A 20,703-nucleotide genomic window follows, 5' to 3' on the forward strand; every position below is an offset into this window, starting at 1 on the left:
AATTAGTTGATAAATGTTTTTCTTTTACCACTCTTCATATCGAAGATACTTTTAAGGCTGCTGTTAAGCAAAGTTTATACAAATATTATGCTGTTAAATCTGTAAAGTTTGCAAGAATAGTAGTTTTCACTTCTGCACCACAGTTCAGAATACAATGCCAGCGGTTACAGGTTTACTAATTAATACCTAAGATACATTTATGTCTTCTACATAATAATATTTTATATTCATCACATTCGTACTAGAGAAGAAACTCGACAGTTTGTGTCTTTGGCAGTAGGTAATCTTCAAAGTTGTTAGAAAACTCTATTTTGAGTTGCCCTCAAAATAGAAAAGATCTAAGATCAAAATCGTATTATGAAAATCCATAAAGAAACCACATTCTCTTTATCTCGTTTATCTGTAGATCTACCACTTCACTCAAGTAAGTAACAGAACAGTCGGCGTGTCGTCCACGATTTATGGAGGTCATAAAAATGACCCGTAGTGGATCCACAGATATCCTTACCGATCATTTCCGCCCCCTTTCACCAAGTAGGTACTCACCAAAGCAAATATACGGACTAGCCATTAAAGTTTATCTTCTACTTTGTTAAGAAAATATAATGGGTTTTTACTTGGGATTTATATGGGACAGGAAACCTTCCATCGTTTAATATGATGAGAATCCAACTTGTAAACCTATTCATAAACCTATTGAAAAATTATCTCAGATTAAAACAAAAAGTTTTGAATGTTTAGTTTTCTGATATAAAACCTTATTGCAAATAATTTGTTTTTTCCTTTATTTTTCTAGTTCCAAACTCAAATAAACGTCAAAAGAGACTTCAAAGTAAAAATTCGACGAAGCAACTGCCGGCAGCAAATTAAAATCTTCAAAAATGTTTCATAATTAACAATAACCATTGTTTTCAATGGTAAATAGTTTTAACATGGCCACGTGAACATACTGTGTTAATTATATTTGTTTTTTAAGAAATAAACTAAATATAAACTTCAAGGATGGAAAACCGTAAGCCAAATAAATGTAAGTAAAATTAACTTTATTTCTCAAATTACTATCAGAATTGGATCATTTGTTTTGTCTCTTGCGAGGACATGCGACATTCTGCATCATGTAAAACTTTGAGCTCTCTGAAAATATGAAGTAAAACGGCACTAAAAATTATGAATAGCATTTATATGTCAAGGTAGGTAGTAGAAGGGCGCTTAGAGCGTGACGAGACATGTTGCAGATCCCGCCTGGGACGCAGCAGACAAAACCTCGTTGAAACCTTAAATTATCTCTTATTAGCCACACCCGCTACACCAAAGAAGACAGAATTCCCGCGCGAAACTCTAGAATCTTTCACCATGACCACCATACTAACGGTCATCCTAATTCTTCTCTCGGAGCTCGCGGTCAAAGAATACGCAAGAAGAAGTGCATGCGCCTATATGGAAAATGCAATTTTTCTTCAACGTTTTATAGATGGGGTTATCGAAGACCTTCTCGGTTTAACCGATTCCGAAGATTCATCGTCGTCATCTAATACAGGGGTGTTCGAGACGCACCAGCCGTTCGTGCTAGAGCTCCACGACCTGGTGAAGGATGACCCGGCAGCGGAGAACCCGGCTCCCGAAACCAAGGTGAAGAAGCACAGAAAGAAGAAGGGACAGCCTGGGGCCAACCAAGGAGCTGCCAGCGACACGTCAAGCAGCGTGTCCGAAAGTTCCGTGCCTCCTACTGGTCTAGAAGAGCACAGCAGAGAAGAATTCTACGACGCCCATGAGAGCTACCATGGCTTGACAGGTATATTTTTACCTATCTTTTTATTAAAAGCACCTTTGCTGTCTCACATTTCCGAGACTTATTTGGAACAAATGAACCAAAATCATATTTTGGTTAGTAAACACAATATTTAGATCAAAGTAAACCAATATTCGGTTCCTCCTATAAATATAACCTCGATAAACTCACCGAGACGTGAGAATTCAGTGAGATGAAAAAAAACAGACCTTAATAATAAAATATATTGGTTACATTCATGGGATTGAAAGGAATCATTGATTTAAAAATGGTGGATCAAAAATATCTCCAGCGAAATGAATATCTGCGGCAAGTAATCGCGTTATTGTCTGCGGCACGTGTCTATCGTTTGGGAATATTATTCGAATCGGTAACCATGATTTTTTATTTTCCGTAGTATAGAAACCAACAAAGTTTTGCCAATTTCAAATATTCGCATTCTAATTTATCTCGGTATTGTGACATAACTTCAATAAAAACATTTTGGTAAATAATGAAATACCTAATACCTGAAGCATATTCGCGATGTCTCTACAATTTTTATATTACACATTCTAGGTCATATTAACTGTTACACGTGCCTCTAAATTCTTATTACAAACCTTTACCTAAATTGATTCAATATGAATTACAAACTCAAGATATGACGAGAACATTCCCATTATACGCTGTCCAAGCACATCATAAGGTGCTGCAATCCATGGCATGATGCACTGTCCTAGTACACACAACAATACATAAAGCTATAGTCGTAATAGGTGTTCCGGTCTGTGGTCGCCACTTGGCTCAGTCCTAAAATTTAATATCTATTTCTCTAACATGTACAATTCTTAAAAAGTTTACGTACTCATCATGTTTGCATTCCTATTTTGTCAGCTTTATCGAAATGTCTTCAATTTAAAATGTGTGTAGTCTTAGATGGTCTTCTATTCATAATGTTTACATTTCTATAATTTCTATAATCTGAAAGCGAACATTGTACAAAAACTCATTCTTGGAGACAGACAATTTTAAATAGTTGACATTTTGAGAAGCTGACATTAAGCAAGAGACGTGCTCATATTCTGAATAGCAGACATTTTGCGAAAAATACTTTTTCGGAAAACGGATATTTCAGGCCTGAGCCTGCCACTGGATAATGATCACAACTTTCTCTGCAGAGAACCAAGCGGCAGCCAACCCAGTGGCGGCGGCGGGGCTGGTGCAGGCCAGGTCGGAGCACGGGCCCACGCCCAAGCTGACTCAGGAGCAGACCAACGTCCAGCAGACACAGGGCTCGGCGTCGAGGCGGGAACCATCCACTACTGTCACGGTGAGAGACTGTTCTCGTAATCTTAATTCATATACATTTTATAAACTTTTATATTATATTTATAAACTTTTATATTAAAAAAAGGTTATGCTTGGATGGAGCGAGACTGCTAGAAATATTTTTTAGTGCCGTAGATTACAGATTATGACAGTATAGCATATTGCGATACACAGGTAATTTTCATAGCTGGGCACCGTTAATCAAATAGTTAACTTCGTTAATCGTTAAACCGTTAATAAAAAAATTAACTTCGTTAAACGTTAAAACGTTACATTTAGCAAGATTTAACGGAAGTTAACGTTAATCGTTAATCCGTTAACACATGATAATAAAACGACAAAAATAATTGTATGTAAGGTTCAAATAATTTCGAAAGCTTGTATCGCGCATGGAATTTATTCCTCTTTTTTATGTTTGTGCTACAAGCTTTCGAAATTATTTGAACCTTGCATAAGTAAAATTATTTTTTTCGTTTTAGTACAATTGCATTTCAGAATAAAAGCTTGTTTTTAAAAAAGTTTTTTAATTATAATTTTATTTTACACTTTTCAGTAGGTATTATCTCAATCTTGGTTTAATTACAATACAATTTAGCACGAAAGTGGACAAATCCAGCAAACCCAAACTCGATAAGTTTCCACCGTTTAGGAATTCCTATGGCCACCTCCTGACTCCATCATCAGGACCCTGGACATCATCTAGCACTAAAGTGCTCGAAAAGACAAATCCAACGAACCCAAATTCGAAGCAATGCTTCTGTTTCATTTCGGAGTTCCTTTGGCCACCTCATGACTCCATCATTAGACCAGCTCAATGGTAACATAACATTGCATTGTCATCGTACTTACATAAGTATAACCACAGAATAATAATAAGTACTACGTACAGAAGTTTTACTTCGCGAAGGTATTTAAAAAAAAATGCTCAATGTCATTAACAATATGGTGTAATTTAGCCTGTCTCAAGAGTCAAGCACCATTTTGTTGACAAACGTCAGTGATCGGCACTGCGCCGAAGCTATAGGGCTGACTTCGGTAAAATGATGTGACGTGAGGTGCCAAACTGCGGAAAATGGCGGAGGAAATGATTTACATGATTTAGCATGAATTATCATGAATAATATTAACTACTTATTTACCTCTCAGTGTCTTGAGGCAACTTAAAAAAGTACATTCTGTGTTTTTATTATTATTTAGGCAGTTAAATACTGCACAGTATTTAGTACACCATTTTCTTTATTTTCTTCCATCATATCCAAGAATACGCGTGAGTGAGTCAATTTTCGCTCGTATGTGAGGCCTTGTCGAATAGTGTCCTGTAGGTGGGCCATCGTGCGTGTTTTGTTTTCGATGTAAACTCGCGGAGATGAACAGGCCTGGTATAACAAACAGCTCAATAGGGTCAGGAAAACTGGTCTTAAATTCAGTTGCAAGAGTTGTCCTACACATACTAACAAGTGTCGTTAGTGATCTGGTTACAAAAACTGTTGTTTTGGCTTCTGGAAGTTCTGGAAGCCCGAACGTACTTGTCAGAACGCGTTTTTCTAACGTTTTTCAGCGTGTCTGCTGTATCTTTTTGGTAAATAGTAGGTACTGGATTAACGATTAACGGACTTAGGATAATTTAACGGAAGTTAACGAGTCCGTTAACATTTTTTAAAGTTAACTTAAAAGTTAATCCGTTAATAGAAATGTTAACTTCGTTAATTAACGATTAACGGATTAACGAGTTAATGCCCAGCTATGGTAATTTTCCACCACTTGCTGATAAAAAAACAAGGGACTTATCTGTTTACAAATTATGACGTCATTCAGATATAGATGACCCACGCTGAACTGTCCCACCAAACTCAATGACAGGGGGGCGCTACCATCGTTCAACTATATGGTTTCCAACATGACAAAAATCGGAACCAGCGATCCGGTATTGACGGTGGCGCCCCACTGTCAATGTCATGCATAGGACAGTTCAGTATTTTTTAACTATATCTGCCCCCCTAGACAAAACGCACTTTTTGATCGAATCGAAAATCGAATCGGTCAAAACTCCATACAAAAAAGGGGCTTTTCGACCACTTTGCGACTGGTTTGCGATTATAATTTGCACTTTGTCTAGACCCACTGAAACTTTTTGAGGAATTTTGACAGTAACCTAAAGATGCATAAAGTTTGTTACGAATAAGTACTACTTACTTATTAATAAAACATTTTTTTTTTTCAGAAACCTACAGCAAATCCGAAATGAAAACACTGATCAACCAACCAGACCCGCATCTACAGTGATAAACTAACTTTACTTTACATACACTTAACTTTCAATAAACCAGTTTAATACAATTAAAAGATTTTCATTTATTATCCAACGTTGTTCCAACAAATTAATCTATAGAGATTGCTCTACTAGTTAATACTAGGACCCTCCCTTCTTTATTTTCCTCCTCTACATAAAATGCTAAGGTTTGAAATAAAAAGGTCGGTTAAGTTAACGTTATTATTCTTATGATAGGAGTGTGCAATGTGCATGAACTTATATAAACTTTTTGGTTGATGACCTTTTTAATAGACAAAAAGTTTGGTAATATTTCACAGATAAATAATTAAAAAATAAAAGTAAATTTGTCAGTGTCAATTTTTTGGTGAAATTTTTAGTTCGGGATTTTTTAGTAAATTTTCCCTTTATTTTCGGAAGTCCCACGCGTGGGACGTCCGGCGTTTCTATTTGTGAGCACCGATTTATTTTTAGTTATTGCCAAAAGTTGGTAATATTTATTTCCTCAAGATGAGAATAAGTTACTTTGTAATAAGATATTTCTAAGGTAATTTCAATCATTTCTGTAAATAAGTTATTCTGTTACTATTTCTATTTATTCACGGATAAGGTCCTATCGAAAGCAATAGCAATAATGTGTAAGTAATAACTTAGCGCAAGTGGTAATAGTACATTTTGAAGCCATAAGAACACCATTAATTTTGTTATTTAGATTCATTTAGAGGCACTATAGCTAAAATAAATAATTTGTTGTCAGAAGATGTAATTTATTTATTAAAATATAAACATAATAATACAACATCCACATTTTCACAGGTATGGAAAAACCTGCTCGTTACAAAGCAAAAAATAAAAAGCCTGCTACCAAGCCGAAGACGACAAAGAAACGTAAAAGTGATGGTAATATTATTAAACCTTATAATAACACTACAGAATCACGTGAACAAAATGTAAATAAAACCATTTGCGAGTGAAATGTTATTGTTTTAGGACCAACGTGCTCGATGTTTCTGGCAGAACTCACGAGAAAATTGGCTTCTAAAAAGAAGCAAGAAGCCGAATCACCGAAAAATATAGTGCGTAAGTGTTTTACGAATGTTCTGTTTCAGCAACGAAGCTATGATGAGATGAGATAAAATAATGTAGGTTATTAACAAATACAAAAGCTTTTACTGCGATAATCTTATTTCAGAAACCATAATAGACAGCATCACAAATGCTTTGCCTATAAAATTCTCAAAAAAATCGCCACAAAAGAAGGAGTCGCCTATGAAAATTGAAACATTGCAAACATTTGCACCTGAACTTTTACCGAATGATGTACTAGACATTCCCGCTCCTGTTGCCAATGCCACTACTGCCGCTGCTAGTGAACCAGTACCAGTATCAGAAGAACACCATAAACCAGCCTTCAAGATGCCGAAAATGCCGGTCGTTAGTAGTGATGTGCTGAAAGTAGCTGCAAGGAGAAGAGTTCCTACTGAAGACGCAGCTGTAAATACAGGGGGCGACCACGATGTAGCAAATGAGATTACGAAGTATGTTGGAACTCTAAAAAAGATTTCCTTGATTGCTGAAGAGTTCAATCAGAAAACTGGTAAGATACCTCAATACTCAAAAGTTTATTTAAAGTTATCGAGATAAAGGTTCACATGCTATTCTTTTTCAGCTAAAAATCTCAAGGAAATAGTAGACAGTGTTCAAGAAGATCTCATCAAGAAGTTAGAAGAAATTCAAGCAGAAAGAAAAGCTTCTCTCCGAGTCGAGAAACCAGTGCAAATCGATGACCAACCAGAGGCAATGGAAGAAGAATAAAACACTGGCAGATTTTACAAGAATACAACATCATGGTTGACATTTCAAACTGTGACAAATTGACATGTCAAAATGGAAAACAATACGTTTTAGGCTTTTAGTAAAATTAAATGTAAAAATTAAATAAGCAAAAAAATATTTATCTTGTTATTCTTAATGTAAAACCTAAGCTGTGAAGGTGTGACAAATGTCGAGTATGTGAAGTTGGTAATCTGAATTCTGTTTAAAAAGTGGTGTGCTCTCTGCAAGATTCAACTTTACAGATTTTAGGACTAAATTGTTAAGTCAAATCTACCAGTTATTACCATTGTTTTGAGTAAGTAATGAAACACTAAATATTATTTGGAGACTAGCTTTCCGCCCGCGGCTTCGCCCGCGTGGAATTTTGTCTGTCACAGAAAAACTTTATCGCGCGCGTCCCTGTTTCAAAAACCGGGATAAAAACTATCCTATGTTCTTTCCCGGGACTCAAACTATCTCTATGCCAAATTTCATCAAAATCGGTTGCGAGGTTTAAGCGGGAAAGCGTAACAGACAGACAGACAGACAGACAGACAGACAGACAGACAGACAGACAGACAGAGTTACTTTCGCATTTATAATATTAGTTGGGATTAGTTGGGATTAATATAAATTGTTTCACTCGTGTCTTTTTAGGTTTTCAGAATTCATGGATCTTGCAAGTGATAAGACTCCTGGAGCAACTGGAATGAATGGGCCAGTTGAATTAATAGTTGCATACGGTCACCGACTAAAATTACATCGCGTCAATTCTAAAGACAAACTAAACAATGGTATATTTGAAACATTGTAGTACTTTCAAGATATTTCGTTATTTATAAGACTGAAAAGCCGAATTGATAAAGTATGATGAAAATCGTGTTTTTTTCAGCCTTTGTATCAAACACCGTTGACCACGAAAAGAAACGAAGCGTTAGCAAATTGCCGAGAGTGAAAAAAGCCCCATTGTACTCAAACGTTGACAAAAATGCTGCTAAACCTTTTGTACATTTGGACAATTCCGGTAATCGTCGCATTTCATCCAAGAAAGCTCTCTTTGTAAACGTTTGCGTGCATTAAATCTGGTAATTATTTAATTTTTAAAGGAGACACTATAGCAGGGCCTAGCAAACCAAAACATTTGCCACAAAGAACGAGGAGACCTAGTCCACGTAAGTCACAAAAAACTTTATATGGTACTTTTTACTTTTGACGAGCTTCTGGCCGCGAAATCGTTCGCATAGATTTTAATCTATAGCATAATGTAAATGGTGTATAGTTTCTTGTTTATTGGTCTGTTATTGTTTCTCTGTATGTTTTTCGAACAAAATAAAATAAATAAATGAATATTATACGTTTCGTGAGTTGAAAACCAGTTTCCAGTGTTCTGAAAGCATTTCTGATACTCTATTACTCTATTCCCTTATCGAAGAAACTATTACTTTTAAATATTTTTATATTTTCTAAAGTACCGTTATTTAGAAAACATGTTAATTTATAGGGAGTGAACCAGAGAAGACGAAGCCCAGTCACATACCCAGGCGTAAAACTGGCTCAGTGAGCCCAACCCCAAAACACAATACAAGCAGACCAGACAGCAGCTACTTTGGAAGCGACTCTCCAAGAATACAGAGACTTCAAGTGCCTAATATTCCGGGTAAAATATTTTTTGCAATATGAACAAAAGTCATTTCCAGCCCCGGTGAAAACTTTTTGGCGCAAGTTAAATAAGTTGTGGTCCTAAAATTTACATTACTTAAAATCATCGCTTTTTCGTCTAGCGCTCAACCGAGTCAATGCCTGAAATGTGAGAGCGGTACGGGATGGTGTTTTGTAACGGTCAAACGTCAGCGATACTTCAGATTTGTATGCTCTGTCACTTATTTTATCAATGTCATCCCTCTCGTGCCGCTCCCATACCTCGGGAATACGTATAATTACTAATCTATCAACCTATTATTTCTATTATAGACTTCCACCAAGATGACCACATACCTACAACATCAAGACCGATTCCGACCCTAGGCCAGATTTACAGACGCAACAATATCATCATAGATGGAGATAGATTTTACGGTTAGGATCAACAATTTATTCGCCAATTACTTGAATTTCTGATCAATCTAAACGGACAACAATTCAATGATTCCAGATTGGTTCATGGAATTAGACACTCCAGTGAATTCATTGGAGTCCAATCCGAGGAATACACAGCGATCGTCGACTGACAGCGCTGATACTGCTCAAAGTGTAATTAATGTCGGTAAGTACTTAATAACCTAGTGATTGATTGGTATGACTAATTAATCAGACCGGCTGTTGAATGATTGGGAATGGAAATTGGTAATTAGCATTATGTAGGACACCACTTTACCAGAATTTAACTACTATCATGGTAAATAAAAGTCTTACACGTTCTATTAACAGACCTAAAACGGTAAATATTTTTGTTTAACTAAGCTACTGTTGTGTTTATAATTGTATGGTCATTTACATTGACCCATATTTTGAACTACTCGACTCTTACAATAAAATTTAAATCAATATAAATTTTAGCTTTCTTGATTGAAACTCAAGTTACCTACTTATTATCTCCTTTGCAATATTTGACTTTGATTTCTTAACCTTTCAGAAATCAACAAGCCGTGTTTTGGTGAAACCGTAAAACCCAAAGTGGTGTTTGGCGCCAACGTTTACAAAACGACGAATGACAACATCAGCAACTGGCTCTCAAGCGAACTTGAGTACCCCAATAAAGACAATGAATCTGGTTAGAACTTTTCTAGAACTTTTAAAGTAGAAATTTTAAGATTGTATTGTTGTTGTGTTACGTTTCATCGGTTTCGGACTCCCAAAACCGTAAGCATGCAAAGTGTAATTTTGAAAAATGATTTAAAGATTTAAATTAGTATTTTGGCACTTATTTTTTTCGTCACAAAAATTACTGAGCAATAATAACTATTGGTCAGCTGTAGTTACTTCCGCTAGTAATATAAAGTGGCTATAAATTGACTGAATTAAATTTTAAATTAAATAACTACTTATTTTATATGCAAATTAAAATATTTCATCAAAGTAATAACAATAAAATCCACTTTCGCGGTTTCCAAAGTTGTGTTCCCCTCAACAAAAGCGTTGATCAATTAATAAAAACCACAAACTCCCTCAATCTGGACAACTCGTTTCATTTCAACTGCCCGTTTGTTTGTTATTCCAGGCTATCGCTCAATGAGCCCACACAGCCGCGGAGCGATTAATATTGAATCTAAATCCGACGAAAATGTGAAACAGTCCAATGAAAATTATTGTTTAGGTTTGGCCAAAACCAGCGAGTATACAGAACCCAGTGAGAGGGAAGCGAGCAACGAAAACAACATTGGGGAGCCTTTTGAAAACGCCGCCTTTGAGCCAAGCGATACGGCAGGTCTGTATGAAAAGATAGTTTATTTGGAGCCCTGGGGAAATATGAGGAAATAGATTATTTAGGTACTACATCAGTCTAACCTTTGTACGGTTGATGAATTATTTATATTCAAAATAAACGCGACATAATGAAGTGTCAGTTTTTAAAAACGTTAATGTTTATTGCACGAAACAAATGACAAAATTATCATTTATAATGTGTTGCTAAGGCTGCATACGTCCAAACTCCATGGATGTACAACTGGCCACTTAGAAACATTTTTCTTTTTCTTTTCCTCGACCTATTGCAATCGCGATTCGCAATTGTTTTTTCTCGGTTTTCTTTCACGAATCTAATTTAAATGTAACACTTTTTCAAACATTTGAAATAATTTTAATAGCTGGATAATAATTTAAGATACAAAATCACTCCACGAAATACATGGAGTTTATCCTATTGGCCTGTTCAGCAGGAAAGTATCTAAACGAATATTTGGCTCTTAACCCAAAGGAATTCTTCAGCAAAGCTCTAAGTATTTTTCTTTCCTTAGCCATTAAATAGTGTTATTTATTACAGTAAAGGACATGCCTTTAGTGGAGCAGCCGACCGTGGTCATCTCGAGATTACACGACGAAGACGAGCCGGGGTCCGTTTTCGCGGGCCGGAGTGTCAACAAGGTCGACAAGGGCTTAGGACCGATTGTTATATGCAGATCTGGTAAGGTTCTCAGATTTTTTATCGAACGAAAATAGATATCAATAAAAAGTGGAGCATGGAACCGACTTTCTTTTTTTGAAGTCGGTTAAAAACATATACTATCAATAGTAGACACTGAAGTCAATTGACGTACTTATTTTTTGTTATTTAGCTTATTTTGTATGCCCTTTTTGGAGCATTTTTAGACATTCTAAATATAGCTTAACCGTATCATCACTTCGGGACAACATAATATCAGCTGGTTCTGACTAGTGGTTCCAAATTAACTTTACCACCAGATATTTCACTAAATTAAGTTGCTTGTCTATTTTAATTTGAATAATGATACTTTTTCATTACAATTAATGTCCTAATGCGTAAGCAATAAGAGACATGTTCCTTATTCTGTTTGAATCCCAAAATATATTTTCTAGAATTCAGCAAGAACCTTCAATTTCCGTCGATGACAGTGGCAGACTCAAAAGATGAAAAGCAAGCCTTTGCTCCTTCGTACGTGGAATGTCCGTCCGAGATTCTGCAAAAAACGACTAACTTTGAAGGAGATGGTAACAAAAAAACTAGTATTGAATTTTTGAGTTCCGAACAAGTTTAGAAAAAAACTAAGGCCGCCCTCACATTAGGGCGTAAGAAGCGCGACAGCAACGCGGCAGCAGCATTTTTATAATGTGAAGGCTGGCATCCGCTGTCATATAGTATGAAATTATCTGCGCGCTTCTGTCGCGCGTTTGTCGCGCTGCTAAAGTCGCCTAAAATATGTGAAAGCGCTCTAAAACTATCAGCGAGTAAGTTAATTTCGTACATTTTTAATATGACTTAAGTCAATATTTTTACAGGCATCGAATCCCCAAAAACCCTTAGCAGCCTCGCTTGCACTGACTTAGAAATTCATGACGACTACTCAAGCCAGTACACCTTGGAGAACGTTGACGACTGCAACCTCGAAGACCAGGCCACCACCGCCTGGTGTCCTGCCTGTAGGTCGCAGAGCTGCATGACCTTTATCAAGTCCGAGGAGTCTGAAAACACTGCCTTGCAGAACTCCTTCTGTGGCTGTCGCGGGGATAAGAGCGAAGTGAAGGCTTCAGTTGTTGATTCAGGTAAATCTGACTCTAGGGTTATGACCACTGATCAGAATAGGTAGAGCTATTTAGGTTCATTAACGTCAAACATTTTTTTTTACATTGGCTACCTTGGCCTGCATCTCACCTGACAGAAAGTAAAAAAAATCAGGCCGAAGGTGGAATTGTTATCAAATCAAATGACCGTTTATAAAGGATTTTATAGTTTTAAAAACGTAATTTCAGTATATAAAAACGTTTCCAACAGATAGTAAAATCCACCGTGAAAAACTTAAGTACTGCCGCCTCTGCGGGAGGAGAAACTCGCTGACCCTCCACGGTGACGTCAGGAAGTACTGCAAGAAGCACTCCAGATACCGGCGGTTCCCCAGCTATAGATACAAAAGTAAGCCTCTCACAAAGGGTAGAATCAAGTAACATTTTTGATTAATTTTTTCCCCTAATACCAGGGTTGTGACCTCTGGACAGAAAATTTTCTTCCTCATTAAGTAAGAAAATCCTATTAGAACAGAACATTACATTTATCAATTACAATTTCCTATTAATATTGTTCAGGATGCTTATAAAATGTTTCGAATTTCATGTTCATTCGTATTGATATAACATTTATTTTTCTGTAACATTTTACCCAAATAAATAAAATTGTGAGATTGGCAAGGCATGAATAGAATCTTTAGGTGAACTCACCTTACAAAAAAGAGAATTATTGTAATGCTACAAATTCCTTCCATCATCGCAAATGTAATGCCAATCACAATCGGACCTCACTCATCTTACGTCGTGACCCACAATGCCATAGGTCATGACCCTGTTATTAGTGAACCGAATACTGAAGGATAGTGACAGACTATTGGGTAGTTGACACCAATATAGCCAATCATTTCAAGATAAAATAGATAACTTAGTTTGCAGAAATGTGTCATGTCATAACACAAAATAGCTAATATTACAAAATAAATGAGATTGGTGCGTTTTGACAGGTCATAAAAATATTTCTACCTATTGGTTGATTGGGTACCATAACCCAATGAGGGCTATCGTTTTAGCGCTCACCAGTTTGCGCCACTGTAGAGTAAGGTCCTGTCACTTGCTAGTAGCGAAGACAGTGGCACCAACTGGTGGGCGCTAAAGTGGTAGGAGGACTATCGCATTTGCACTTATCAAGATGGCGCCACTGTAGACTAGAGTAAGGTCCTGTCAATCGCCAAGGGTGCCAACTGTTAAATATAAAAACGATAGCCCTCATTAAACTGCATCAAGTTATGCTTTATTTCTAAGCCTTACCTTAGTAAGTGTAAGCCTCGTGTAAATCCCCTTTTTTCCTGTGTACCCAAATCTATATTTTGTATTTTTCTCAGAAAAACCTATTTTTACAAACTTTTTATAAAAAGTGTGCTGTATTTTACAGTTGCAAGACCTTTCGACACTCTACGCAAGCACCTATCCATAACTCGCATATGCAGGCACCGCTGGAACCACGTGTGGAAAAAAACCGCCGCCAGGTGGGCCCACAGGTCCAAGTCACATTCGAAACTTGGAAAGTGTAAGAAAATGGATCATAACATCTAGTAACTTAGAAATAAGTATGTAGAGTATGAAAAATAGAAGGCAGATGGGCATTTTAGGAAGAGAGAATTGAATAATGCTACTATGTTTATGGTCACCAGTTGACGCCGCTGTACAGTAAGGTCCTGTCTCACTCGCTAGTGACTGAGACATTGACGCCAATGCGCTGAAACGGTAGGAAAACTATCGTAATTGCACTAGAGTGGTACCACTCTAGAGTAAGGACCTTTCACTTTCTAGTGCTGCATATAGCTCATTTGATGATATGTTTATCGATAAGATTAAAATACTTTTGTAAATTGTTTGTTTGTCGTGTTGCAGTTCGTATGCTCGAATACCTTCAAAGTTCTATCATCTGGGAGGACGTGGATGTCCAGACACTGACACTTGTGTACAGAGAAACGGGTAAGTCAGAATTTAAAAATTAGTCATCTCACTCTGCGCTCAAATGATTGGTTTAAAAATTAAAACGTTAATTTATAAAATGTGATTATTAAAAGGGTGTCACAAGTTTGGATTTTTATGAATAGGTTAGGTATTTTTTGTCTTATTCAGCATCAGTTTGTGTTAAGTACAGCCAGAAGCAAAAAAGGAAATAAATACCTTTACTAAATAATCCGTACCCAATGAAAATAGTTATGAAAGTTCAATTGACATAGATCCCGCCGTATTATATTTAGTCCTTCACTGATCCAGATAAAAACCTACTTTTCGAAGTATTGGAAACCAACCTCAATTTATTATGGTAGACCTGTCCAAAACAACTTGTTTGTTATCCCACATATCTTTATGCAAATGTTACAAATGGAAATATTTATTGCCACATTAGCATCACAGGCTTTTATTTATGACGTAGATGAACAACACGATTATAAGAAATTATCAAAGTACAAAATACGGTGGTTGGGCCAGAAAAGTTCTCAAGTGGCGACCACGGGCTAGAAGACAGGGCAGGCATCCCACTAGGTGAACCGACGATCTGGTGAAGGTCGCGGAAAGCACCTGGATGGAAGCCGACAGCGTAGGACCGGTCGTTGTGGAAATCCTTGTTGGAGGCCTTTGTCCAGCAGTGGACATCATTTGGCTGAAACGAAACAGCCAATTGCGATATTTTGTTTATGTAAATATTTGACTAATAATTGTGTTTTTAGGGACTCATACCAATGTAATGCAACAAAAATCAGCCGGTATTAGCGCATTCATCAAGCAATGTACATCTGCAAAGAAAACTGACACGGGTAACTTGTATTTTTAAGCTATATAAACCCTTTTGATGGGTTGCAAATTCAGGAAAGGGTTGTTTTTATTAAATTCCACGTGTTGAATATAATGATGAAATTAATACCCAAGAACGAGAGACAATAATTGTACAAGTACAAATTTTACATTGTTACTTACTACAGCTGATTTATTAAAATGCTTTTAACTGTAGGTGGAGTAGGCACTTCTGCGAAAAGTTTCAAGTCAAGATTCAAGCAAATTAATCTTGGTCCTTCCAGATTTCCCTTCTTTTATAATTCAAGTAAGTTTACTGTTTCAAGTGTTCCTCGTCACCGAAAAAGTATTTAATCATTTCATTTTTTTAATGGCACTGTAATCTAATGATTCTTTGAAATTTAGCCCTAAGCCTACTACTGCCTTTTATGTCTTACAAAAATACAATTATTTATAATCTTAATATTCTTCATTATTTCGTTTATACAAATGCTGAAATGTTGTAACAAACTACTCCTTTCAGAACGGAAGTCGATGCCGTTGAAGAAAGTTGACGAGTCGTCCAAAACGATCCACCGGTTTTTCAGCTACCCAGAGAACCAGAATAAATTCGTGGAAGCGGTCGAATCCACGCGCTGTAACAATGTCACATGTTTATGCGATGGTAGGTTTTTTTTTTTGAAGGGACGCGCGCTAGTTGCTTGAGGAGCTTTTCCAGCTTCACCGGGCAGAGTGGCGAGTACAGAAGGCCGTTTGGCGATCGTTCGCGATCGGGCCGTATCGAGCGCATAAAGCGCCCGATCAGTGGCGAACCCAACTAGAGGGTTGCCCACCTCGGTGTTGGACCAAAGTCCAGCCTACGGCGGGCTCACTCTAGTGGGCCCGATCGAGGGGACTACGGACCCGGCCTGAGGGCGCCACGGTAGGCTCGGACCTCGGCTCAGGCCGTGTCCGGGGGACGGATTGGGGCGATGATAGGTCTAATTATACGCAAAGTTATTTCATAAGTGAATATACTTCGTACGCGTGGACCCCGTTTTACCTCCTTAGGGGTTGAATTTTGCAAAACCCCGTCTTGTGAGCACCTACGTTCTAAAAAAACTCCCATGCAAAATTTGAGACTCCTAGCATTTTTAGTTTCTGAGATTTCGTGATGAGTGAGTGAGTCAGTGACCTTTCGCTTTTATAGATATAGATTCACTTACCTTTGAACTAACTTTTTTCAACTTACTGAAAAGCTGCCTAAGATATTAAATGTATCTTGTCACCAAGTCTCTACAAATAAGATCACCTTATTTGTGTGTCTAGAGGTTATCTCAATTTGTGTGCGCTCTAAGAAATAATTTAAGTATATCATTCATTTCTCACGATTACGATGATTACACGATTACATTATGATTCTGCAAAAATACTTTGTGAATCAAGTGCTTTATAAATGTATTATAGAAAGTACAATAATAAAACGATGTTCAATTTAGTTTAGCTCTGAGTTAGTGCCTGAGGTATGGGAGCGGCACGGCCAGCGTGTTTTTATGACGGTCAAACGTCAGCGAGACTTCAGATTTGTATGCTCTGTCACATCATATTCACGATTCACCGTTTCAGCTCGGAATGACAACTTCTCAAAATGACAACCGGGGCGCAAAATGTCCACTTCTCGAAATGACAACTTTTTAAAATGTCAACTTCGCTAAAAGACAACTTCTCATAATGTCTATTTCTCACAATGACAAATTCGCATTTGGTCAACTTCGCATAATGACAACTCTAGAAGAACTAGAATTACTCTAGAAATAATGAAAATAAAATATCAACAAGTTGCAAGAAAGGATTTTTTCCCTGGCGGCTTGGTGACTGGAATTGAACCGCCACCGGTGCAGACTGAGAAGATGGTGAATTGTCTGCACGTGAAAAATGAGGTTGTCCGGCTTGCAGAAATTTATAAAAGTTACCGTTCCTTGTATGAAATCAAAAAATGTAAATAAAACAGCTCCCTCTCAATTGACACAATTTATTTTGTCTCGTAAGCTTGAATACAATTGACAATTACGATATTATNCAATGTAGGTATAAAATAAATATAACCTAACAAAAAAAAAATGTTACTTACTTGTCCCAACATAATATACAAAATAAGAGTTGCAACACAAAAAAAATATGTAACCTAACATCATGTAAACTAACCTCATATAGAGTAGTACGCTCTGTTATAATGGTTAACATAATAATAATGTATAAGGTTGACAACTTGAAAAAAAATATGTGGGCATCACAAATAAAATAAAACAACAAAAATTAACAAGACAAACAACAGCACACACATGAGAGATTCCCTAATAAAAAAATATTTAACAACAAAATAGAAGTGTATGAGCGGATAGTCAGCACACACTGTTGCTTCTTTTATTGGCTTTCCACCCATAAACTTCATAAAAAAAATGTGGCAATAATAAACATCAAAAGATGGGCGCCACTGCAAGAAAGGATTTTTCCCTGGCGGCTTGGTGACTGGAATTGAACCGCCACCGGTTGCAGACGGAGACGATGGTGAATTGTCTGCACGTGGAAAATAGGTTGTCCGGCTTGCAGAAATTTATATAAGTACCGTTCCTTGTATGAAATTAAAAAAAATTAAATAAAACAGCTCCCTCTCAATTGACACAATTTATTTTTGTCTTGTAAGCTTGAATACAGTTGACAATTACGATATTATAACTACTGTAATAGATAGTGCCAATCTCAAGGGATTCAGGGTCGTNGTCTTCAACACAATTCACGGAATTAGTCACCCAGGCGTACGATCAACACGAAAAATGATCACAAGTCGATATTTTTGGAAATGTATGAACAAAGACGTAAACAATTGGGCAAGGACATGCATAAATTGCCAAAAATCAAAAATTCAACGACACACAATTTCTCCGTTACGCTCATTTCCATCAAGCGATCGATTTCACCATCTTCACATCGACATAGTAGGACCTCTTACCTACTGTCAAGGGTATAGATACATACTCACCATGATTGACAGAGCCACGGGATGGCCAGAAGCTATACCTTTAAAGGACATCACTGCAGAAAGCATCTCTGAAGCTGTCTACTCATCATGGATCGTCAGATTCGGCTGCCCGCTGCGAATAACCACCGATCAAGGTCGGCAGTTTGAATCGCATCTATTCACAAACCTAACTAAGCGATTGGGCATAACTAAAATTCACACAACAGCCTACCACCCTCAGGCTAACGGCAAGATTGAACGATGGCACAGAACGCTTAAATCAGCCCTTATGTCTAGGGGAAATACAGAAAAGTGGGTAAACGAGTTACCGACTGTACTACTGGGATTAAGAGCTAGCCTAAGGGATGATACAGAAATATCAGCTGCAGAACTTGTATACGGAACAACTTTGAAATTACCTGGCGACTTTTTCGAAACAACAAAGCCTAACCTTGACACAGACGCTTTCTTACATGAATTAAGAGAGCACATTCGAAACTTATCTGCAGTTCCCCAAAAGCAACCCCGAGAAGGGAAAACGTTCGTGCATCCAGCGCTAAAAACCTGCAAATACGTATTCGTTCGTTGCGACCACGTAACTAAGCCCCTAACACCACCATACACTGGGCCATTCAAGGTTATGGAACATGGCGATAAATACTTCAAAATAATGATTTCGGACGTCATTAAAACGATCTCAATAGATCGCTTAAAACCAGCATTCATAGTTCATAGCAACACAGAAATACAATCCACCCAACCAAATAAGTCTCAGCAACGAGTGACAAAGTCCACACTCAATAACTGCAACAAAAATGGTAATGCTGTGAACAACGAAGAAATGAGAACCCGATCCGGACGCCTAATTATAAGTTTTTGAGTAAACACAGTAGATATTAGTTATGTCAATATAGAAAAATAAGGAAAGATCTCACCAGGCTTCGCCGATTTAGCTGATTTTGTACTCCTTTGACTTAGGTGTTGCTCTGGTACCTGGAGGCTTTTCCCACTCACTGTGTTGGCGGATTTTTTTTCCCTATACCATGTATTAATTTATTTAATTTAGTTTAATTTTTTTTTTTTTTTGGAAGAAGATTGAATATACAGTAAAAATATGTAATTATATTATGATAAGTACATATGCTGCGATTTTTTTTAATACTAAATTTAACACTGGATGCTAGTTCTGATAAAAGTTATCAGATTATTTGCGATTTTAGTTTTAAATTTGGGTTATCACTCTTGTAACACTGTTACCTATTAGGTATATTATTGAATTTTTGATTTGTTTTCGTGGGATTCTCACTATTGTAACACTGTATTGAATTTGTTTTATATTATTTAATTTTTACATATTATTTAATTTTGGTTAGTTTTCGCTTGATTATCACGATTGCAGCACTGTACGAATTATCTTAATTAATTTGATTTGTAGTTATGTTATTTTTGATCACTTTGTTTGTTGGTTTACGTTCCACGGCTTAAAATGCACTCTGAGTTTACGACCGTTTGTATTATACGCGGTAGGGCTTTGCACGTTGCAAGGGTCTTTTCGGGTCGGACCGTCTGGAGCGCACGTGTTGTGCACGTCCACTCTCGAACGCTGCCCAAAAAGGACTCCCAAATCGTAGATTAGCTTTGTCATAATAATTATTGTATCGTATATGCTTACGAAATTTACTTTGTACCGCAGAATGGTTAAAGATTTGGATCCTTTCAGAGGTTGGGTTTTAATTCTCAGTTTGTCTCATTGAGCAATATCTATCTACTTCATGATTTTTCTCTGATTTTATTTCTTTTCAATATATCTCTGATCAAAACTTAATCAAAATTGCCTCTTTAACTTACTAATCCTTCGGGCTATGTCAGCGCTTTTAGTTTGTTTACAGATGTCCTCATTTCTGATTCATTATCGTAAAGAAGTTATTTTCTTTATAAAAGGCCTAGAAATAATTGGCCTATATTCAGCAGTGGATATCCTGTGGCTGAAATGATGATGTTTCATAAAATTAACTAACAAATCAGGAAACTTTTACATTTGTAATGGTATAATTAAGTATTAATTTTGCACACGTTTCATTAATAAAAACCATGAATGAAATTCCATTTACGTAACATTATGCAATGATTATGACCATCATTATCTCAACATTATACTGATTAGAAAATAGGCGCGTTAACGATGATTAATGGCAATTTAGTCATTGCCAAATGTGATCATTAAATCATTTTTAACGAGACGAAAACAATTTCTAATTTTTAGAGATCCGTAAAGAAAGTACGAGTACCTACTTTTTTTGTAATTTTTAGGAGTAAGCAAACTTCAGCTAAGTAACAGGAATTTAAAACTCATTTATTAATGCAAGTAGGCTTTTAAAAAACATTTTTACACATCACAGTATTAACCCTACCACTGCTTCGGGATAATAAATGGCCAGTACTGAGAAGAAACCGACTCTATATTTTGTAGGATAGTAGTAATAATTTAAATGCAAAAGTGCGTAACTTGCTTACGAAGCAGCAGGAATTTCAGATTTTTAT

The 20,703-nt window shown here is 36.8% G+C and overlaps 4 protein-coding genes across 6 annotated transcripts; all 4 read left to right on the forward strand.

Moving 5' to 3' along the window:
* The first annotated feature begins 833 nt into the window (after positions 1-833).
* Positions 834-5,404, forward strand: LOC114362174 (uncharacterized). Of its 2 annotated transcripts, none has more exons than XM_028317464.1 (4): positions 834-1,027; positions 1,472-1,792; positions 2,950-3,101; positions 5,322-5,404. In XM_028317464.1, exons 1-4 carry the CDS (start codon positions 1,003-1,005, stop codon positions 5,343-5,345), a joined length of 522 nt encoding a protein of 173 aa, XP_028173265.1. In that variant the 5' UTR covers positions 834-1,002; the 3' UTR covers positions 5,346-5,404. The 2 variants fall into 2 exon arrangements, with proteins under 2 accessions (XP_028173265.1, XP_028173266.1); XM_028317465.1 differs by having other exon boundaries at positions 1,538-1,792.
* A 338-nt stretch (positions 5,405-5,742) lies between these two features.
* On the forward strand, positions 5,743-7,235 carry LOC114362175 (uncharacterized). 2 transcript variants are annotated; one of them, XM_028317466.1, is made up of 5 exons: positions 5,743-5,916; positions 6,186-6,269; positions 6,360-6,449; positions 6,562-6,966; positions 7,039-7,235. In XM_028317466.1, the coding sequence occupies exons 2-5, from the start codon at positions 6,188-6,190 to the stop codon at positions 7,182-7,184; spliced, it is 723 nt and encodes a 240-aa protein (XP_028173267.1). In that variant the 5' UTR covers positions 5,743-5,916; positions 6,186-6,187; the 3' UTR covers positions 7,185-7,235. The 2 variants fall into 2 exon arrangements, with proteins under 2 accessions (XP_028173267.1, XP_028173268.1); XM_028317467.1 differs by having other exon boundaries at positions 5,743-5,821.
* A 187-nt stretch (positions 7,236-7,422) lies between these two features.
* Positions 7,423-16,795, forward strand: LOC114362169 (uncharacterized). The gene is made up of 19 exons (XM_028317456.1): positions 7,423-7,500; positions 7,842-7,978; positions 8,077-8,208; positions 8,291-8,356; positions 8,686-8,841; positions 9,156-9,260; positions 9,337-9,447; positions 9,817-9,954; positions 10,402-10,608; positions 11,164-11,304; positions 11,718-11,849; positions 12,138-12,401; positions 12,631-12,768; positions 13,792-13,926; positions 14,271-14,354; positions 15,101-15,187; positions 15,382-15,471; positions 15,688-15,801; positions 16,770-16,795. Exons 2-19 carry the CDS (start codon positions 7,855-7,857, stop codon positions 16,793-16,795), a joined length of 2,250 nt encoding a protein of 749 aa, XP_028173257.1. The 5' UTR covers positions 7,423-7,500; positions 7,842-7,854.
* A 1,389-nt stretch (positions 16,796-18,184) lies between these two features.
* LOC114362170 (uncharacterized) lies at positions 18,185-19,042 on the forward strand. Its single transcript, XM_028317457.1, has one exon. It carries the CDS (start codon positions 18,185-18,187, stop codon positions 19,040-19,042), a length of 858 nt encoding a protein of 285 aa, XP_028173258.1.
* Positions 19,043-20,703: the final 1,661 nt, after the last annotated feature.

This window comes from Ostrinia furnacalis, unplaced genomic scaffold (genome assembly GCF_004193835.3).
Source record: "Ostrinia furnacalis isolate ACB-3 unplaced genomic scaffold, ASM419383v2 OfSCF6241, whole genome shotgun sequence".
Taxonomy (NCBI): Eukaryota; Metazoa; Arthropoda; class Insecta; order Lepidoptera; family Crambidae; genus Ostrinia; species Ostrinia furnacalis.

Coding starts and splice junctions, on each gene's coding strand:
- LOC114362174 (XM_028317464.1), top strand. CDS start 1,003: ATGGAAAACCGTAAGCCAAATAAAT. Junction 1,028..1,471: donor AAACCGTAAGCCAAATAAAT/GTAAGTAAAATT, acceptor AACGTTTTATAG/ATGGGGTTATCGAAGACCTT. Junction 3,102..5,321: donor AACCATCCACTACTGTCACG/GTGAGAGACTGT, acceptor TTTTTTTTTCAG/AAACCTACAGCAAATCCGAA.
- LOC114362175 (XM_028317466.1), top strand. CDS start 6,188: ATGGAAAAACCTGCTCGTTACAAAGCAAAAAATAAAAAGCCTGCTACC. Junction 6,270..6,359: donor AAAGAAACGTAAAAGTGATG/GTAATATTATTA, acceptor TTATTGTTTTAG/GACCAACGTGCTCGATGTTT. Junction 6,967..7,038: donor AGAGTTCAATCAGAAAACTG/GTAAGATACCTC, acceptor ATTCTTTTTCAG/CTAAAAATCTCAAGGAAATA.
- LOC114362170 (XM_028317457.1), top strand. CDS start 18,185: ATGATTGACAGAGCCACGGGATGGCCAGAAGCTATACCTTTAAAGGAC.
- LOC114362169 (XM_028317456.1), top strand. CDS start 7,855: ATGGATCTTGCAAGTGATAAGACTCCTGGAGCAACTGGAATGAATGGG. Junction 8,209..8,290: donor TGTACATTTGGACAATTCCG/GTAATCGTCGCA, acceptor TAATTTTTAAAG/GAGACACTATAGCAGGGCCT. Junction 15,472..15,687: donor TCCCTTCTTTTATAATTCAA/GTAAGTTTACTG, acceptor TACTCCTTTCAG/AACGGAAGTCGATGCCGTTG.